General features: G+C 42.6%; 6 protein-coding genes and 1 long non-coding RNA gene across 9 annotated transcripts; all 7 read right to left on the reverse strand.

The window, feature by feature from the left end:
- Nucleotides 1-897: 897 nt before the first annotated feature.
- LOC6897692 (uncharacterized protein CG45076) lies at nucleotides 898-2,842 on the reverse strand. 2 transcript variants are annotated; one of them, XM_015182489.2, is made up of 3 exons: nucleotides 2,610-2,691; nucleotides 1,810-2,547; nucleotides 898-1,085 (listed from the first exon to the last, which is right to left on the reverse strand). In XM_015182489.2, the coding sequence occupies exons 2-3, from the start codon at nucleotides 2,541-2,543 to the stop codon at nucleotides 1,061-1,063; spliced, it is 759 nt and encodes a 252-aa protein (XP_015037975.2). In that variant the 5' UTR covers nucleotides 2,544-2,547; nucleotides 2,610-2,691; the 3' UTR covers nucleotides 898-1,060. The 2 variants fall into 2 exon arrangements, with proteins under 2 accessions (XP_015037975.2, XP_002137818.3); XM_002137782.3 differs by having other exon boundaries at nucleotides 909-1,085; nucleotides 1,810-2,552; nucleotides 2,610-2,842.
- Nucleotides 2,843-5,044: 2,202 nt separating this feature from the next.
- LOC6897693 (calmodulin-related protein 97A-like) lies at nucleotides 5,045-5,759 on the reverse strand. The gene has a single exon (XM_002137783.3). It carries the CDS (start codon nucleotides 5,573-5,575, stop codon nucleotides 5,129-5,131), a length of 447 nt encoding a protein of 148 aa, XP_002137819.1. The 5' UTR covers nucleotides 5,576-5,759; the 3' UTR covers nucleotides 5,045-5,128.
- Nucleotides 5,760-6,132: 373 nt separating this feature from the next.
- Nucleotides 6,133-6,681, reverse strand: LOC4802654 (calmodulin-related protein 97A-like). The gene has a single exon (XM_001359497.4). It carries the CDS (start codon nucleotides 6,651-6,653, stop codon nucleotides 6,207-6,209), a length of 447 nt encoding a protein of 148 aa, XP_001359534.1. The 5' UTR covers nucleotides 6,654-6,681; the 3' UTR covers nucleotides 6,133-6,206.
- On the reverse strand, nucleotides 6,661-7,365 carry LOC6897694 (calmodulin-like). Its single transcript, XM_002137784.3, has one exon. It carries the CDS (start codon nucleotides 7,330-7,332, stop codon nucleotides 6,835-6,837), a length of 498 nt encoding a protein of 165 aa, XP_002137820.1. The 5' UTR covers nucleotides 7,333-7,365; the 3' UTR covers nucleotides 6,661-6,834.
- Nucleotides 7,366-7,390: 25 nt separating this feature from the next.
- LOC6897695 (calmodulin-like) lies at nucleotides 7,391-8,217 on the reverse strand. 2 transcript variants are annotated; one of them, XM_002137785.3, is made up of 2 exons: nucleotides 8,060-8,217; nucleotides 7,391-8,004 (listed from the first exon to the last, which is right to left on the reverse strand). In XM_002137785.3, exon 2 carries the CDS (start codon nucleotides 7,984-7,986, stop codon nucleotides 7,474-7,476), a length of 513 nt encoding a protein of 170 aa, XP_002137821.2. In that variant the 5' UTR covers nucleotides 7,987-8,004; nucleotides 8,060-8,217; the 3' UTR covers nucleotides 7,391-7,473. The 2 variants fall into 2 exon arrangements, with proteins under 2 accessions (XP_002137821.2, XP_033241800.1); XM_033385909.1 differs by having other exon boundaries at nucleotides 8,076-8,181.
- A 4,776-nt stretch (nucleotides 8,218-12,993) lies between these two features.
- On the reverse strand, nucleotides 12,994-13,487 carry LOC26532923 (uncharacterized). Its single transcript, XM_033385083.1, has 2 exons — nucleotides 13,353-13,487; nucleotides 12,994-13,283 (listed from the first exon to the last, which is right to left on the reverse strand). Exons 1-2 carry the CDS (start codon nucleotides 13,426-13,428, stop codon nucleotides 13,036-13,038), a joined length of 324 nt encoding a protein of 107 aa, XP_033240974.1. The 5' UTR covers nucleotides 13,429-13,487; the 3' UTR covers nucleotides 12,994-13,035.
- Nucleotides 13,488-15,640: 2,153 nt separating this feature from the next.
- Nucleotides 15,641-17,018, reverse strand: LOC117183293 (uncharacterized). Its single transcript, XR_004468436.1, has 3 exons — nucleotides 16,955-17,018; nucleotides 16,688-16,893; nucleotides 15,641-16,624 (listed from the first exon to the last, which is right to left on the reverse strand). It is a non-coding gene; the product is annotated as an uncharacterized lncRNA (long non-coding RNA).
- Between the last annotated feature and the right edge of the window lie 410 nt (nucleotides 17,019-17,428).

A 17,428-nucleotide genomic window follows, 5' to 3' on the forward strand; every position in this document is an offset into this window, starting at 1 on the left:
TTGTGAGGCGCAGGGAAAGTCCCTAAGGCGCTTAGCAAAAGGATGTTCCAATGTGACATCGATTTCTCTTTATAAAGGGTGATGTTTCGACTTACACTTGGGTTTAAACTGAAGCCCCCTGTTAAGATCAAATATATTAATATATTCTATTGGCTGACCTGGCATACGCAATATTGCGAACTATTTCTCTTGCTCTATACGATGTCATTTGGAAGAATGTTTCAAATCAAGCAAGCCTTTCAATAGTTCTGGTGTTGCTTTAATTTCAAGTACAAGTAGTTTCAAGTAGTTGCTCGAATGAAAATCTTACACAGTCACAAAACGCGTTCCACACATACAAATACAAATAAATTAAAGCATTCTTGAATATGTTTAAATTTGTTTAAGGAATATTTGAATATTGTTCAAAAATAGGTAGGAAGGTGAAAAATACTATATGACATATTCGCATACCTACTAAATATACAAACAAATTTGCATAAAAATCGGCTTACCCTTTTTGTTTTAGGTGGCAGTCCATCGTCATATGAGCATTTTGAGGATGTCTTTCATGCTACATCAGTCCAAATTGGATATTGGATATTAACCCAGTTGATAGCACAGGTAATATATTTAATATGAATAATTTAAATATATGAATAAATAAAAATATTATTTGCATTATTTGCATGGTCCAATGTTCGGACCTCAACAGCACTTCGATCAGTGATGTCTCCATGGGGGTGCCATCGTCGAAAAAATTATTGTACTCGACGAAAAAAAACAGAGAGTGATGCAAAAATTCACCGTCAAATGCTGTAAGCCTATAGAAATAAATGAATATCATTTGCATATTTGAACTTTTTATTCATACAGAACTATATATAAAATGAAGCCCCAAAGTGTGACTTCAGCCCTTATATTCAAATTCGCCCCAAAAGTTGATGAATATGTTGCTCTTGCTCCGTATTGATCTCTGATTCGCGCTGCTAAACTGAGAAACTGTCGGAAACTGAGCAGCATCCAGTCTGTATACAGTCCAGGATACAGCAATCCAAGCAATCCTTTGGACAAGCTCTAGTTAAACGTCTTCTGTTCCGCAGTAGCTTATACAGAAAAAGGGGTTCATTACGATCTTTGAAAATGTTAATGCCAAATCTCGAAAAATTATAACTAATACTTCAACATAATAATAGTAATAGTATATTCATTTTCGCGGGATAGAACCGACTCATTAGATGTTTCGGAAGTGTGTGAAAATCTGTAAAAATAAAACACCATTTCTACTGCCTCAGAGATCTCGCTTGAACTTGAATATGGCTGAATCTATAGGGAATTTTTTCGAGCAATTATCATCATTATGTCGTTTAAATATGCTTCCCTCGTGATCTTCTCCTGGGTGGGAAATTTGCTGGCAGATACGACTCACCTTGTTAAGCAATTACCTCACCCTGCGGCAGACAATGACTTGGGACACGCAAAACATTTTTACGCGCCAATATTTTATTTTTGATTAGCTAGTTCTACTTCTTACGATACTAGTGGTGATGGGCAGAACTTGGTTAAAATATTCGGAAAATTGGAAAATCAACTTAAACGCCACCATAACTCAACTTTTTGACAAAACTAGGCCCCTGTGCTTATCAAACGTAAAAAAACTGAAGTTTTCTAAAAACTGTTAGCTCAAGCCTGGAGTAAATAGGGTATACGATTATTAGAGTGCAAGTTTTCAATGCAAATTTCCTGTGCATGAACTAATATTAAAGCAAACTTTAGTTGTAACCAACAAATAAATTAAAAAATATAAGTTAATGCTGTGGACTCTGTTACCATTCGTCGAATTGTTGTAGAAGCTGTTCCATCTCCTTCTCCTCCTGTTGCTGCTGACGCTGCTGCTGATGCTTATTCTGTCCCAATGTTTGCGGTAGCTGAGAACGGAATCCCCCCCTTATTGATCGTTGATCTCTGGCCGCCTTTTCTTTTGCCTCGGCCGCGGCACTGGCAGCCTTGCAGGCCTCCTTCTTGGTGTTTTCGTAGTCAATCTGGGCGGATTTCAGTTGCTTGAGCAGCATCTCTGCCCGGGTGCGAGCGGCGTTAACGAGCTGGTTCCTCTCGGCCAGCTCCTGCTGGGCTCCATTTGCCGCTGCCGTTGCGTGGCCGATATTCCCCTTGGCAATTTTGACAACGGCGAGAAGGGCTTGGTGAAGCAACTGGGCCTGCTTGACCGCAGAGGCGGCCGCTTTGACATTTTCCTCAGAGCCGACCAGCGAGGCGACCTCCTCCTGGGCGACGGCCTCGGCCTCCTGCACCTCCTGTTGCAGCTGCTCGACAATCTGCTGTTTACCTGCCAGAGCCGCCTCGGCCGCGCGGGCTGCCGATATGGCCCTGTCTGCGAATTGGGTCTTGACCTGGCGAGCGGCCTCCGCCGCCGCTGACTGCTGGGTGTCGGAGGCTTGCTTCGCCTCCTGGGCGGCCTCCTGGGCAATGTTTGAGGAAGTTTTCTTCGAGTTTTTACGCCCCAGGCCCATTAGCGAATTACCGTCACATTGCCCCATATTGTTCATTCTCCTTTGCTAAACGGATTCGGGGATAAGACTCAAAGGAGGGCAAACAGATGCACTTCGGCTCACCTGGCACTGCTGACGTTGCTTCCACTGTTGACGTCGTTCTGGCAGCTGGTAGCTCTGAATGGCTGCGGCAGAGATTAGCAGTACGTAGACGAAGACCAGGATGCAAGGCGGCGCAAGGTGCATAATTATGTGAGCCTTCAAAGTTGCGGCAAGTTCTCCGTTCCAGCTCGGGCTCAAACATTTTTACATTTCAAGTAGTTCGCTAAGCCAACGTGGAGAGTTCCATAGAATGAAATTTTTAACAAAGTTTTTGTTAGGAAAAGTCAGGCAGAGTCGTCAGGAAACGGAAACGAGGGATCGATGGTGGGCGGTGGTTGCGGGTTGGGCAAGGGCGGCATAACTTTTCCGCGCAATTTAACTTAACGTTCACGAGTTTCTCATTTTTATTTTCTTTCTTTTGTACGGTCTTTTTTGCACTTTTTCTTTGACATGAAAAGTAGACTAACAATGCATGTGGCAACGTTTCTTCTTTGCTGTTGTTGAACCAAAATTAATTGGGTCGTCAAAGTCCTTCAGCCCGCCGATAAGCTTTCGGCCTTATCAAAATGGCAGCTGAGGAGCGACGAGAGAGCACCAGAAAAAGAGCCGACGAAAAGTTGGAATAAAAATGAGGGAATACCAAAGACGATTGCTTGGGTCATTTGTGCGTTGATCTGTTAATCCGGAAAGGGTTTGCCGGGTTTCCCAGCCTGAAAGCTACGGATTTTCCTCCCATTTGATTGAGAGTTTTGGACTTTTGTCGATGGGAAAAGGCTTCGCCCAGCATTAGAAGACTAAAAAAAGGTCTCTGGCCACAGTTGCTCGGTTTATGGCTCATAGACAAGCCAACATAGACAAGCGTATGCGTAATAAAATCCCCAACTTAAAATTCCACATACGTATACATATGTACCGTTTCTCTCCCAATTAGAGATAACTGATATTTTTAACAGTTTAAACTATTTATGTGGCATGTGCCAAGGCAAGGTCCACATTTGGGTCCCCGGCATCATGGAGTGCAGCTCCATGGACACACTCACTCGGCCTTGTTCACGGACCTCGTCACTTGCATCCGCCTTTTTGCGTATTCAAGTGCCTGTGCACAAGTGCTCCATCGGCCCCGCATCTCCACTCCCCTCCACACCCTACACACACACGCCCCAAATGACACTCTGAGTGGGAAACGTGGCGGCAAACCGCAAAAAAGAGTCTCCTAGAAGGAGGAATCGATGTGCATGAAAATTTTGCCATCAAAATGCTGGCAAAAGTCCTCAGCCACATCGAAGCTGAAATTCTCTAATGAGAAATTGTGTTTTTGGAGACAATTAATGGATTGATTAATGCTATAGGCGTTTTATATAATATCTTTAAGATTGATCTCCTCCAATCACAAGTTAGTGGGTTTCCCTCATTTACGCTAAGCGAATAAACATCCTAATATTACGGATTTTATTTGAACTTTTAGGAATATTCCTGATGTTACAACTTGTTTTTCGCCAGTGTATGGCTGCCTCGTAGTGCAGTTCCCTGCCCCCCAGCCCTTACCATACTAGAGGCCATATGGACTGGTCCACAAATTCAATTTCCTCTGCAGTCAGTCCATCGAGCAATGTCCTGTGCCCTGCTAACTGCCTCGTCTATGTGGTGATGCGGCGATGTGCCGATGCCATGTCCTTTTGGTGTTTGGACGTCCCACCTACATACACACATATAGATGATGTACTCGTATACAGGGTATATATAACTTGTATATATAATATTTATGCCACAGTAAGTGCTTATTGATGTCAGATCTGAAATTGAAATCTGTTTGAGGCTTTTGTTCTTATTTCGTATGGATCCACGTTGCAGTTAAGGTTTCGTTTCGTTTCGTTTTTGGTTTCAATGGTTTTGTGGACTCTCAATTAAGCAAGTTGGCATTTCTGACATGTCTGAGCTTCGACTGAAACCGAAACTGAAACCGAAACTTGATGCATGAAAAATTGGAAATACACTAGTACATCCATACGTACATACACGTTTACCTTTATGCATGCACACGAAATATTTATAAAGTCAGACACAAGGCCCATCTCCCAGGAGAAACCAACGAGAACAAGAATGGAAATGGGCATGGGTATGGGGGGTATGGGGGTATGTGGTATGAGGTACAGAAGAGGAGCAGGAACTGGGATGGCGGTGGGGGCGGGGCCGTTGAGGCCACAGTAAAATTTAATTTCAATGCATAACCAAATTGAATTTAAGCAACAGGAAAATTGCTCGCCTGGCCACAAAGGTGCCGCATGTGGGCGGGGAAGGAGCTGAAAGAGTAGGCTAAAACCACGCAGAGTGTTTCAAGTTGAAAGTTTTCACCTAGAGTAGAGTAGAGTAGAGAAATTTCTCAAAAGCCAGCCAACCACAATAACCCGAAAGTGGAAATTGCACGAGTAGCAACATTTTCGAGAGCAAAGAAGGAATTTCAAGAGTTTTGCCTCAATCCACAGGAAATGCTTTAATGTTTCGAAATGTTCGGTGTGTGTCTGTACTTTGTTTCAGGGTGCCTACTTCTGGTTGATCATCCAAACAAACTCCTCGTAGTTTATCAGGCCGTCCCCATCGAAGTCAGCCTCGCGTACCATATCGTCGATCTCCTCCTCAGTGACCTTCTCACCCAGGTTGATCATCGCGAAACGGAGCTCTGCCGGCGATATGAAGCCGTCGTGGTCGCGGTCAAAGATCTGGAAAGCCTCTCGCATCTCCTCCTCCGTGTCAGATTCCCGTTTCTGCTTGTTCATCATCTGGCAGAACTCGTTGAAGTCAATTTCGCCATTGCCATCGATGTCGACCTCGTTCACCAGATCCTGAAGCTCGGCCTCGGTGGGGTTCTGGCCCAGGGACCGCATCAGGATGCCCAACTCGCGGGTGGTGATGGACCCAGTGCCATCCTTGTCAAACAGGGCGAAAGCCTCCTTGAACTCTGCAATCTGCTCCTCAGTGAGTTCGGTCATTGTTTGTGATTATTTGTATTTTTACTAAGAGTTTGGTAGGTTTTTAATTTGTTTGTATTTTTAATTTAGTATTGCTGTGGATTTAAGCTGCTGGTTGTTGTTGACTCAAAACCAATTGTGATACAGAATTCTGTGAATTTTGTGACCACATCCCGTTTCGATGTTACGGCAACGCCTGCCCAGTTCTGATCTTTCGGACATCAACTTACAAAGCCTACGTAGTCGATGTTTTCCTCCGTATCGTATAGTTCTATGACACGGTTCTATGACGTATAGTTATATGACAGAGCTCCGCCTCTGCTCTACGTTCGTGTCCCTTCTTATCGAACAACTTTAATGCAGCAATAATCTCGTCCTTGGGTGTCATCTTGGACATGACGTATAGAGAGTCGTCCCGCAACATATCGATTTTAGTGTTTTCAAGTGGAAAGTTTTCATATAGAGCAGAGTAGAAAGGAGTAGAGGGGAGTAAAGAAATTTCTCAAAAGCCAGACAATCCTAAAGTGAAAATTGCCCGAGTAGCAACACCTCGAGAGTAAATAACGAATTTCAGGAGATTTTCTTCAATCCACAGGAACAGCTTTAATATTTCTAAAAGGGTGTGTGTAACTGTATATTTTTTTTCGGGCGCCTACTTTTGGTTGATCATCCAAACGAACTCCTCGTAGTTTATCAGGCCATCTCCATCGAAGTCGGCCTCGCGTATCATCTCATCAATCTCCTCGTCGCTGACCTTCTCACCCAGATTGATCATCACAAAACGGAGCTCTGCCGGCGATATGAAGCCGTCAAGGTCGCGGTCAAAGATCTTGAAGGCCTCGCGCATCTCCTCCTCCGTGTCAGTGTCCCGCATCTGCTTGCCCATCATCTGGCAGAACTCGTTGAAATCGATCTCGCCATTGCCATCGATGTCGACCTCGTTCACTAGATCCTGAAGCTCGGCCTCGGTGGGATTTTGGCCCAGGGACCGCATCAGGATGCCCAATTCGCGGGTGGTGATGGAGCCACTGCCATCCTTGTCGAACAGGGCGAAAGCCTCCTTGAACTCTGCAATCTGCTCCTCAGTTAGTTCGGTCATTGCTTGTAATGTTTTGTCTGTTTACTAGTGATTTTGTATTTTGAATATTTTAGAATTACTGTTGCTGTGGATTTCAGTTGCTGGTTGTTGTTGAACCAAAACAAAATTCAATACTGAATTCTGTGAGTTTTGTGACCCTCTCCCGATCCGTTTCGATGTTCCAGAAACGCCTGCCCAGTTCTTATCTCTCGGACATCATAGTCACAAAGCGTACGTAGTCGATGTTGCCCTCCGTATCGGAGTCTGCGTCACGTATGATCTCCTCGATCTCGTCCTCCGTCATTTTATCACCCAAATTAGTCATTATGTGACGGAACTCCGCCTCTGCTATAACGCCAGTTCCCTCCTTGTCGAACACCTTGAATGCAGCAATAATCTCGTCCTCGGGTGTCATATCCTTGTACATCTTGGACATGATGTATAGAAAGTCGTCTCGCAACATATCGCCGGATCCGTCCGTATCGATTTCAGCATAGATATCGCTCAGTTCCAAATCGGTGGGAAAGACGGCCAAGGCACGCATTAGGTACTTTATCTGTTTCAGTGGCAGAACCCCCGTATTCTCCGGATCAAACATATCGAAGACCGTAGTGCAATCCTTGCTTTGCTCATCGGTTAGCGTATGACTATGGCTGACCCGTTCCTCTGGCGGCGGAGTGCTAAAGTCAAACTCATCCATGACAGAGGTCCAGAGAGCGCTGGCGTCACGGGTCTATGGGGGTCTAACAAACGATCACTTCAAATTTTTAGTTATGTTTATTTCATATTATTTTTCAATTCCATTTCATTTTGAATTTTGGGGCAAAGAGATTTTGTAAGACTATGCGGATGTTTCTCTCTCCTGAAACTTCTGAACAAACGGCTTCTGCATCATGACCACAAACTCGGCACAACTGATCTTGCCATCGCCATCGATGTCGCCGGCTTTTAGCATTCTTTCGATAAGCACATTCTTGGGTTGGATGTTCATGCTCTTCCACACATTGACCAGATCCTCTCCGCCTATGTAACCATCGCCATCCTGGTCGAACATCTTGAATGCCTCGCAAAGCTGGCGCTTCTCTTCTCTCTCGAACCTGTCCATAACGAAGCAGAACTCTTTGAAGTCGATCTCGCCATTCCCATCAATATCTGAGGCTTTAAATGTCTCCTCGAGCTCAGATTCCGTCGGATTCTCGCCTAAAGTTTGGACCATTACGCGTAGTTCGTCAATTGTGACCACTCCGTTCTCATTCTTGATCAAAAGACCAAAACTTTTTGTGTATTCGGCCATCTGCTCCTTCGTTAGATTCTCCATAATGGCATCGAATGTATGCCTCGATTTAAGATCCATCGAGTGAGTCGATGAGCTCTGCAATTTATTAGTATTGTATTACTCTATGCTTTTATTGTTTTTTTTTGCTTACATTTAGGTGGTTCCAAATTATATAATGTTAACCAAATTTTAGTTATTTTAAGTTGCAGTTTTTACTGGTTTTTTTTATATTTTTTTGTCTTAAAAAGGTCTATCCTATGTATGCATACCAAATAATTTTAGAAATGAAAAATTGAAACTAAATTGAAGTTAAATTTGAAGATAACATGATTAAGAATTCATTTTTGAACAGTTGACACCCTTTCTGTCCATAGCTCCATTTCGATAAAGCAAGTATTTTGTAAAGACTGTAGGCTGATTGCATTGCTTGATCCAAAACAAACAGATATTTTCCCCAGTAAATTTAACAATTTAATTTACAGAATATTCAGAAAAAAGTATGACCTTTTTATAGCCTTTTGCCCAAGCCTCAAGCGCTGCGGCAGTTTAACAGCTTGGGTAATTACATTTTTAATTAAACGCGACGCTAACGCAGTTTGTTCCATTTTCTTTTATTTGTATTTTTATTTGGGTATTTTTTGTTTACCGTAATGTATTTCCCTTGGGCAGCCATTTCAAGCCGCCGCTGGTGACCTCCTTGGACATTCTTTTTCCCCATATTGAACTTTACGTGCAAACTCGAAAATTATCCAAATCCAAAATTTCGAAACAATTTGCATAATTTTCGACAACGTACAGAGGGAGAGACACACAACCCAATTGCATAAGCCTAGATCCTTGGACATCCTTTATCACACGTTCTCTCCCCGGCAGCGTCAATGGGATATTCTTGCTAATGAGAAGCAAATGAAGAAGCAGGAGCTGGGGGACAGCTTAGGGACAAAGGGACAACGGGCCAAGGGCCAAAACTCGAGCCACACCCAACAGGAGATTGTCAAGCATTTCTGTGCATAGATTAGAGATGGAGTTTTGGGCCAAGAAACAAGGATATATGTATGGTGTATGCAGCAAGCCCATGATGGTGATGTGTTTGTTGTTTGACTTTAATCAGGCGTAAACAGGGCGAGGGCATCCATGAAAATGACAACTGCCCTTTGGGTATTAGTATAATTTGCATTTGCGTTGTGCATCAGACACGAGCATCGCTGCACAAAAGGTTCCCCCATGCCAAAATCTGTTAATGTTTGAGCTCAGGGCAAGGTTCTCCTTAATATCAAGTATACGCCGCAGTGAACACCGTTCTTTGCGGCATTACTCGTATTGACTCAGAATAAAACCGGACAGGACAGTCCATTGATTGTTTTTCCTTCACCCGTTTCGACCCGCTTTGACAGCGCCATTTCAATTAAGCATATGAAGGCGGAGCTGGCTACACAATGCCCCACTCCGAAATCCAATTGAGTGGCCAATGGCCAGTGGCCAGTGGCCAGTGGCATACACTGGCAATCGCATCCGAGCAGCTCAGTCGCCATTCAATCAATCCGGTCGGGACCGTGTCAGAGTGGCCGGCTCCGGGTCCAGAGCGGGCAGAACAGAGTTGCAATCTGAGCCAGTTGGCCCCGGCGTGGATTTGTCTATGCCAAAGCGTTTTCAATATGCGGACTCGGACTCGGAATCTGACTTGGTCTCCGGCTCACACACAAGTGCAGGCTCCGGAAATGAATTATGGCCAACGGCAATCCATTGTGGCCCGCAATGAGCACAGCCATTTGTGAAAAATGTTGACTGCCACGTCCAGAGGCATCTCCAACAGTTGATGCGGAGTTCCCTTATGTTTTGATTTTCAATCGTATAGCTGGCAGCCACTGGCTGGCTGCGACTGCCACTTTTCATTACGGCGACTGAAAGTGAAGTTCAGCGTCATCTTGTAGTCCTTTCTTATGCATATCGGATTCGCTCATGTGTATGCTTTTGTGCTTTCTGGCTGAGCAAAGCAAACAGTCAATGTGCTCGACAACGTACTTAAGCCGGATTGGCATGAAGGGAGCGTAGAACAAACCTGCTCCTGCACCTACGCCATCTATTGCCTTTTCTGTTTGTTTCTCCTTTGGTGGCACGTGGTGCGTGGAGTGTTTCAGGACCATGCCCAGGTATGATACGGAGTAGGGGTTGGCTCTTCTACTCAAGTACAAAAGCAAATATCCAAGTCAATGGCAGAATGTTGCCCCAAAGTGAAGTGAAGTCCGGAAATACGGCAAGAAAAAGCCACAGGAAAGGGAAAACCACAAACCAAAGTTGAGTTTTAAGGTATTTGAGTTTATTTATCTGGGAATTTAGTTTCCATTTCTTGGAGAAAGAACACTCAGATCCATGATAATCAACCTTAGCTCTCTGTAAAATAATAAATTAGTTTATTTGTCGCTCAAATGTTGCAAAATTACACAATCCTTCCTGTGTTTTAATTCAATATTTAAGCTTTAACTACCTCTTTTGATTCTTTTAAAGCACTATGAAAACTTTTCATTTTTTAAGCAAGGGGTATTTTTTGAAAATTGTATGTACATCCTCAGAGTGGGAACGATTGTAGGCATTGAGATATGAGATAAATCCGTCTATAGAGGTCTGAAGCAATTTCGCAGAGACATTGTAATACTCACACCGAGGAGTATGGTATAATATTCTATTCTGGTAAACAGAAATCCTTCCGTTCGATGCTCATATTATAAATGTAAATCCACCTTGGCTGGCTTTCTCTGAGTCCTATTATGCTAAGAGCATCTGCAGTGCTGAAACTAATCCTAAAACTTAAAATCCAATCTGGAATATAACTTTGTTTGACTTTTGTTTGTTGCCTTGTATTTTCTTCTATTTTCCCCCAAGATTTTCCTTGTTTGTTTTATGGCGCAAATTGCATTCTGTGGGTGTCAACAAATGCAGCTTTCTCTGCTGTGGGTCCACATCCACGCCCCCTTCCTGTCTTCACATCCTTTGTCCAGGGCCACATGAAACATGATTAAATTACTCATACGCCTCGTGTGTGCGTTTTGTGTGCATGGACAACAACTTCAATGGAGTTATTGTTTTTGTTGCTGGCATTTAGTTAATTAAGTTTTACAACAGCTTGCACACCCGCCCCTAGGACACCCCACTGCCCCTTTAATTAGTTTTTAATTATTTCAGAGTTTTTCGTTGAACGTTTTTCCAAAATTTTCCAACGGGAGGATCCACAGAGAGCCACGACTCTACTCGTGTTGGACTTTGGCCTGGAGTTTGCTTTGAGTTTTAGTTAATTTTATTTGTATTTTGCAAGTATTTGCCACGCCCCCACACAAAAATAAACTAAGGCTTTTGTTCATTAAGCACATTATTTCTACACGCTTTGTTTTTACTGCAGTTTGTTTGTTCGCCTGCTCGTTTGTTCTGTTCTGTTCTCTTCTGATCCCTCTGTTCGGAGGGACTCTGGCCAAAGTTTTATGCAAGCCCATTAGCCTAATAGGCCAACCAGCAGTCGCAGCAGTCAGCCCTGGCTTATGTAGTATAATTAACTTTTGTTGCAGATTAATATGAAGAACAATGCAGTAAAGTTGCAGATATTCGGCAGCTTCGCTTACGAAAAATAGTTTCCAGGACTAGAGTTTAATAAAGTGAACCCACTTTTGGTTTTCGGATGTACACAATAAATGTACATCAACTTATGTAAGGGTTAAGTTAACACACAACAACAAAATTAAATTCTTTCCGAAGCTTTAAAGGTGTGTATAGAGATAGTTTCTATTGAAGTTATAGCATTTGGTAGAGCTATTTTGTTTAATATATTAGCATATTAAAATATAATGTGATAACTTTGCTTCATATCTTTAGATACTTTAGATGAGATACACTCACAAAGGTTAGCTTTCCGATCAATTGTTTTTATGGTAGCTGAATTATGTATATAGCGATATGTCTTATCATTGGACATTGGAAATCCCTATTTCCGATTTGAAGTTACAATTTCAGCAGAGCGGAATATGCAACATTTCACCCTTCCAAAAACTGCTCTTTTTCAACATTTTCAGCCAGCTTTAAACCTGCAGAACATAAACATACGGAAAATTGGATGGCCTGAGGTAAATATCACTCAATTGCTGATGTCAATCCTGTATATTAGATTGCAAATAATTTCTTCGTATGTACATTGCAGGCGTTGCTCCTGCAGGTAGGTTTCAGCTAGAATATGTAAAAAATAAATATTAAATGCAGCATTTTTCATGGGAATTGATAATATTACTGTGTGTTTTTTCCATGGCTTCTGAAGAGACATCAGTTGGTAACATAATGCTGATTGAAATGCACCAGCAAAAATTTCACTTTATCAACTTTTGCATGTTTAAGCGTGTCCGTTTCGTGTACGGGTCCTTGTCTGTGAACATTTCCCTCCAACTGGATACAGCTCTGCATCGCCTAGAACAAATATTTACACGGCTCGCTGTATGGCATTTGCCATAAACTACCATAAAAACAATAAAATTCGCAATAAACCAAATGGAAAGCGGCAACTGCCGGCTCATGTGAAATGCATGCAACAAAAAAATGCAACAAACAAAAGCCACAACACAGCACAGCACAATTAAGCAACAAAACCAAACGAAACGGAACGAAACGTTTTTCATAACTTAAATTGCAAACTGTAGAAAGGGAATAAAAGCGAAGAAAAAATCATGTAAGAACGTAATAGTTGACATTTCGACTAAAAGATACCCGCTAGTGCGAAAGAGAATTACCAGATAAGTATATACTTTTTATATCTAATCCTATAATGCTATCTATTTTATGTGATCGGGAGAGGCATAACAACATCATAACACACCATACGTTGCTGCTCCACTTCAAAAACAATATACCTCTATCGATTAATACAACATACCCTTTGGTATTCTACGAGTAACGGGTACAAAGAGAAGGAACAGAGTGCGACTGGCTGGAACATCAACAGTAGAGAACAAAGCCATAAAAACAATGGGGGAACGGAAGTCAAATGTGACTGAGTAAGAAAAAGGAAAACTTGACTTTGATACTCGTACATACATCCCATGGACAAAGCAATTAGATTTGGCATTGTTAGCAGCTATGCCACATCATTTACATTTATTCCCTAGTCAAATTCACAAACCACATGATAATGTTGTACAAAAATGAGAATGCCTTCTTCAATTTGCTGAAGAAGGACACCTGTGGAACGTTATATTCTTCAGCATCATCAGAATCGTCAACCTTTTCCTGAGAGACTTCCACTGTTTCGCCTATTGTTTCTGGGCGTGATGAACGACTACAACTCTCATCTACTCCCAAGCCTGTAAGGTGGCTTAGGCTTTTTCCAGAATGTTCACAGGAAGCTGTAGAATAGATAAAATATATCTACACTGTCTTCGATCCCAGCAATCCTTAACAATGGTTTTACTTACAAGCATTTGTCCCATAATTGGGAATAGTGGCCAAAACCACCAGCATCAGCAGCAAAGCCAACGAAATGTACCGCATGACGATATTGGAGAAACTAAAAGTTGTGTAAGGTGGAACTTAAATATATGTGGGTATACGAGTTGCCAGATTAAAAGTACATGGTGGAACGGATTGATGTATTTCTTGGTCGGAAATGTTTACAAAAAATTTAGCTATTTTTCAAAATTTTACAACAAACTGCTCCTTTTTTATACCCGATACTCAAAAAGAGTATTAGGGTATATTAGATTTGTGGGTAAGTTGATATGTGTAACGCACAGAAGGAAGCATATCAGCCCATAATCAATAGCCGAGTCGATATAGCCATGTCTGTCTATCCGTCCGTCCCATTAAGTGCATAGATCTCAGAGACTATAAGAGCTAGAGAAACCAAATTTTGTATCCAGCCTTCTGTGATATCACACTGGCCCCACAGTACGAAAATCTGTGACATATACAATTTTAAAGATACGAGAAAACTATAGGCGCAGAATAGAAAATATCTCTAGAAGATTGACGAATCTGGATCTGTTCTAAGAATTATAGACAAAATTAACAAATCAGTTGGCAGTGACTGCGTAACGCCGTCCACGCGCTTACTCATATCTGACTCGCACACTCTCTTCGTGCAGTGTGCACCCTCTGGCGGAGTAGAGCCATACTGACTTACCGTTCAACTCGTTCAACTATTTTTGAATTCCAGTAATTGAAAGTTTGGGCAGAAGGCACCATTTTTTCGCTTTGTCAATTTATCCATATGTCCAAGAACTTGAAACTATTTAAGGTAGCCAGGTAAGGTAATTAAATATTCCTGATACGTTTAGAAATACTTAAAAGTTTAGTATCATGTATCTCTTAGTCGAAATATTCAACTTCACTGTGCACTTGCATTAGCTAGTCTTGTTGATTTATCTGTAATACGACTTGTGTTTTAGCCACTTTCCGCCTCCATCTGCCTTTTACCACTTTGCAACATCTTTGGTTGTGGAAGCACGACCCGCTCGACCCCTTTCAGCGTGCAAGGGACTGGGAGCCACCGCCACCGCCACCTGTAACAAAGTTCGTTCGATAAAGTTCGCCCTCAGCTCTTGGCTTTCGCTTTGATCATCGTATGCGTCTCGGGCGGCTTTTGCTTTTGACCCAGAGATTCACCCATTTAAAGCCTTTTGGCATGGCAACATATTCAGACTTAACGGCTTTGCGGAAAATCTCTTTGAAGTGGGCTTTCATTTAGCCATTCCTTTTCGCTGCCCCACTGTATCAGCTGTTTATATTTAGGTCCTTTAATTTATTGCCTGTCAGGGGTAGATGTGGGGAGAATAAAATGCACGGAGAACTAGCAGTTGATAAACGGCCTTAGCTGCTGGCTAAGATTTCTGTCTTTCGGCTCTTTTAATAATTCGACTTTGGTCGTGGCCATACATCACATGAATTTCGCTTGCAGCTGCAAAAATTAAAGCCATAAAAATCTGCAAGGGCAGGAAGTTGTTAGTTGTTGGGCAACACGGGAAACAGTCGAAACAGCAGCAGCAGCAATATTCAGCTTCTAGGGCACTTGTGGTAGCTGTTGTCGAGTGCACGACGCCGTATGCAATTATCACCCAAAAAACTACCAGGGCCAAGAGCTGTACATGTCCTCCGCCTTGTCACAGGTACGGAAGGAAAAGGAGAAAAAAACTCACACACATTATGTGCTCAAAATGTAAATGTCATTTGTACCAACAACTGGTGGCAAGTGTTGCACATTTGAAAAATGTGCTGCCGGTGAAGTGGGCCCCGGACAACACTCCACGTCTCCACCTCTCCATCTCTCAGACTCCATGAATAAATGTTAAAACACAATCGAGAGCCGTAAATTCCGAGAAGTCGTGAGCTGAAATAGGTGTAGGGAGAGAGGAACGAAAGAATAAAGCACATAAAGAGGGGAAAACAAAAGAAAAGGACAATCCACTGCGAATGGGAATGGCACAATGGACCCAAGAGAATGCAAAGGAGGAGATCTCTAATTGGTATAATAAAATGTCATAAAAGGAAAGAGCAATGCACTATAGGACTCCAGAGGCAAGCAGTAGGCGGAACTGATGATTGGTTCAAGTCGAGAACAATAGTAATGCCCATATTGATGCATGTCTGTCCCCAGACAAAGCGATTCCGATTGATGGCAGCAATGGATGCACGAGTAAGGGATATTGATTTGTCCGATTAGACAGCAGAAAAGTAATTTTCCCAGCAAGAAAGAGATTTCAATCAATTAAAGATAATTTGACCAGCTAAATTGTCTACAACATCTCACTTGACAACACACCATCATCCAACCGAAAAACGAAAAGCGAGATACGAACGAAAAATAGCAAAGAATTCTCTAAACTGACAGCAGCTACTAAGACACTAAGCCACGCCCCCACTCGACCATATATCAACTGTCGATGGCTATAAAGCTTTTGCTGCTGCTGTTCCCAATGCTTATGCTGGTGCTGATGTTGCTGCTGGTCCTCGTTCCGTCAGCGCGAATGTACAATCAACAAAATTAGTTTCATTTGAGCAGATGGCATGGCTTGGCAGTCAACGTCGACCCACATTGCAGACTCGGCTTAGATAGGTATAGGGGCTGTGATGGGACGCCTGTGCAGAGGAGGAGGACAACCTGGCAGAAGGATAAGCAAGCCGGCTCCTTTTGATTGCTGGCTGGCGTTCGCTTTTGATCTCTCCAAACAGCAGATAAATGATAAGGTGCCCGGGCTGAAAGAAAAAATGCTGCAAAGTGTAGAAAATTGCGCCGCAGGTGTGTGATGGACCCATCAGTCTCATCTCCTGTTGGCCCTGCTGCTGGAGCGGCTGCCGACTCTGTGGGTTGTTTTAGGGAAAGTAACTTCAAGGCAACCGCAAAGCAAATAATTAAAAATTTCCCGGCTGTTACCTACTGCAAGTGAAGTGAAAATGAAAAGTAAAATCAAGAGAAAAATTCTGCGGACATTGGAACTCTGGTGGAACTGTTGTGGGTGTAACGGAGGCCGCTGACTGTGAGCCGTTGCCAATTAGCGGAAAAATATACAAAAATTCACAGCGAAAACTAGCTAACCTGCTACGTGCTTGACTCTGTGCTGCTTGGTCTACGAGCACCTCCGTCCTCTTCGAGTACAAGGGTATGTGGTTTCGATGAGATGTTCGAAAAATTTAGTATTCCGCTCATCCGAAAGTGCTGATTGCTGCTATGGAGAAATATTGTGTTGCGCACCTGGAAAACAGGACTTATCTGAAACTGAACAGCTTGCTCACCGGCACAGATCCAGATTCAAACCTGTTTCTGAAGTCCATTCGTACATTTAATTCTTTCTTCCAGCTAGTTTCACAAATGAATACGATTTCAAAACCAGTATATCTTATGCAACCGTAAAGTTATATGTATTATGATTCGATCCGCCTACGGCCTCGACTTCGGACTTATTTCGGACTCCATTTATTGCTCTTTGCTTGGAGAGGGCCATGTCAAGCTCAGACTCAGAACTAATCAACAAAAATACGAATTACAACAACAACACGGTTGGACGGTGAAATTAAATCTGACCTTCAATTGATGCTCTTTTCAGACACTTAATTGAAGACTATACCCATGGTCTAATAGATACATACTGTGTATTTGCAATAATCTAGTATAGCATCTATATTTTATTCGGGAAGTAAAACGATGCTATGATTGCTTTATGGTTCATTTTCAATGCTAATTGAAAAATAATTACTGTGACCAAATTGAAGGTTCGGTTTGAGTACATAAAAAACAATTTCCGCATCACAATGAAATTTTAAAACGGTTTTACATACTCGTTGGAATAGGAACATTCAACTTCCATATTGATGATTTACTAACAACATTTAAAGTTTGGAGAGTGTCTAGCAGTCGGTATTTAATCTGTAGCGTTTCTCTGGGATTTCTATACGGAGGACTGCCCACTGCAGAACAGAACAGGAGCCTTGACAGGCAACCCCCGGCTGTCCACCCTCCAAGCTGGTTGCGAGAGAGTTGGGGAGGAAGGGGCAACTG

This window comes from Drosophila pseudoobscura, chromosome 2 (genome assembly GCF_009870125.1).
Source record: "Drosophila pseudoobscura strain MV-25-SWS-2005 chromosome 2, UCI_Dpse_MV25, whole genome shotgun sequence".
NCBI lineage: Eukaryota > Metazoa > Arthropoda > Insecta > Diptera > Drosophilidae > Drosophila > Drosophila pseudoobscura.